The 1,979-nt window shown below is 43.8% G+C and overlaps 1 protein-coding gene across 1 annotated transcript in view; it reads left to right on the forward strand.

Moving 5' to 3' along the window:
- The first annotated feature begins 1,481 nt into the window (after positions 1-1,481).
- The window catches only part of gxylt2 (glucoside xylosyltransferase 2), a 21,831-nt gene continuing 21,333 nt past the window's right edge, over positions 1,482-1,979 (forward strand). Inside the window, exon 1 of the mRNA XM_032514853.1 lies at positions 1,482-1,913. Within this exon, the coding sequence (XP_032370744.1) occupies positions 1,636-1,913 (278 nt within the window). The 5' untranslated portion in view covers positions 1,482-1,635. The remainder of the gene's footprint in view (positions 1,914-1,979) is intronic.

A 1,979-nucleotide genomic window follows, 5' to 3' on the forward strand; every position in this document is an offset into this window, starting at 1 on the left:
AGTTACAACAGGATGCACAAAATCATTGAGGGGCCCAAGTCTATCATAGAGTTAGTAGGGCCAAACTGCATGATCTCTGTTTTACGCTCAATTAGTTTAAAAATAGTAAAAAAGTAAAAATTTTGGGCTAACCACGCTTTGACGTCATTTTAACAGTCAAGTAGGGGTGTCAGGGGGCTGCCTTCCTGCTTTCTGATTGGTATATAAATTTGACAATCATCAGCATAAAGATGATAGGAGATGCCATGCTTTTTAAAAACTATTCCAAGTGGAAGGAGGTACAGTGCAAAAAGAATAGAACCAAGAATAGATCCCTGGGGCACTCCACAGTTAAGAGGCACAGTTGATGAGGTAGAGTCCCCAATTTTAACAAAGAAGCATCTCCCTGAAAGATATGACTGGAACCAAGGCAGTCCCCCTGACTCCAACACAGTTTTCCAAGCGAGATAATAGAATTGTGTGGTCAACTGTGTTGAAAGCAGCAGTGAGATCTAAAAGCACTAAAATGTATGTGTGTGTGTATATATATATATATATATATATATATATATATATATATAATATAATATATATTATATATATATATATATATATATATATATGCCTCATTGGTTCCCTAAAACCATATCTGAAGTCTCTCTCCCAAAATTCAGCCTTGGTGCAGAATTACAGCCACTAGAGCCAGTCCCACAATGAGCTTTCCTTATGTGCCATTTCTGAGGAGGAAAGGGGAGGGGGGCAAGGTGGAGGCTGGGGGTGTGGCCTCAACCAACTTGGCTTTCAACTTTCCTTAATGAAAGCCATGATGTCTCTCTCTCTCTCATGGGTGGGCCAAATTCTCTGGGCGATCATAGCAGAAAAAGGGGAGGTAACCTTGCTCCTTATTACCTCATAAGGGGCAAGATTCCGGATTGGAACATCTGAGCTTTCATTTTCTCAAAGGCAGAGCAGGATACCCAGGGCTCGTTTTACACATATCACCATTTCTAGCCACTGGGGGACCATAAGAAGGCTGGGAGAACTCATATTAATGTTTTAAAAAAACCTCATAAAGTGACATTTTCATGCCATGGGACCTTTAAGCACAATTCTGCATACTTTTACTTAAGTAGGATTTTTGAATGCATGTAATACATGGAACCGACCTACCATATACAGGCCCGGGATTCCAATGTGTCAGGGGGTGTGAAGTTACTGTAAAGATTTATAATTACAAACTGCAAGGGCAACACTTTATTTTGAAAACTTAGAGAAATAAACATTCCCTTTGAAAAGTCAAGAAATGTGGGGTCATTAAGATGTCTTCAAAGTGAGTGTTTAGCCCCTCAAGTTTCATGTAGGATATGCAGAAAGATATCATACAGCAACATGGTCACTTGGCCCTTAATTGGCAAAAAAGAAATCCGATTGCGATTAGTGCGGTGAAACTACCATGATTACGGTAATGATGGAGAAGCCACGCCTCCGCAGTGTAATCCTCTATGGACGTCGAGACGCTCCTCTCTCCACTCTCCATCCGCAGAAAAATGCGATCGGGGAGCTGTAACAAAATGTCAACTCGGGCTGCTCTCACTCACCCGCAGACATGAGCGGAGTACCGTCTGCCTCTTCCACCCGCAACAAGTCGCACTCACCATGCGGATCCACTGCAGAGTAGTTGTGATCGCCGTGTGTTTAGGAGTTTTCCTACTTTTGTACTTTTTGGGGGGCAACGCCGCGGACGATCCGCTGTTGAACGAAGTTGTAGAGGAGGGCAGCAACTATTCCCGGTCGCCCTCGGAGTTCGGACGCGATGTTGCAGCAAAGTTCGACAAGAAATCATCCGCTCGGGTTGGCGTGCGTGCGGAAGAGCCTCTCAAGGGACGCAAAGAGGGGAAAGCGATCAATAGAGGGGCCAGCGTGAATGCAAAGAGGTGAGGGGGGGAGTTTGTTTCTTTCTCTTCTTACAATTTGCACCCTTGATGAGCTATTTCTCCCCG

The sequence above is a fragment of the Etheostoma spectabile genome, chromosome 4 (genome assembly GCF_008692095.1).
Source record: "Etheostoma spectabile isolate EspeVRDwgs_2016 chromosome 4, UIUC_Espe_1.0, whole genome shotgun sequence".
NCBI lineage: Eukaryota > Metazoa > Chordata > Actinopteri > Perciformes > Percidae > Etheostoma > Etheostoma spectabile.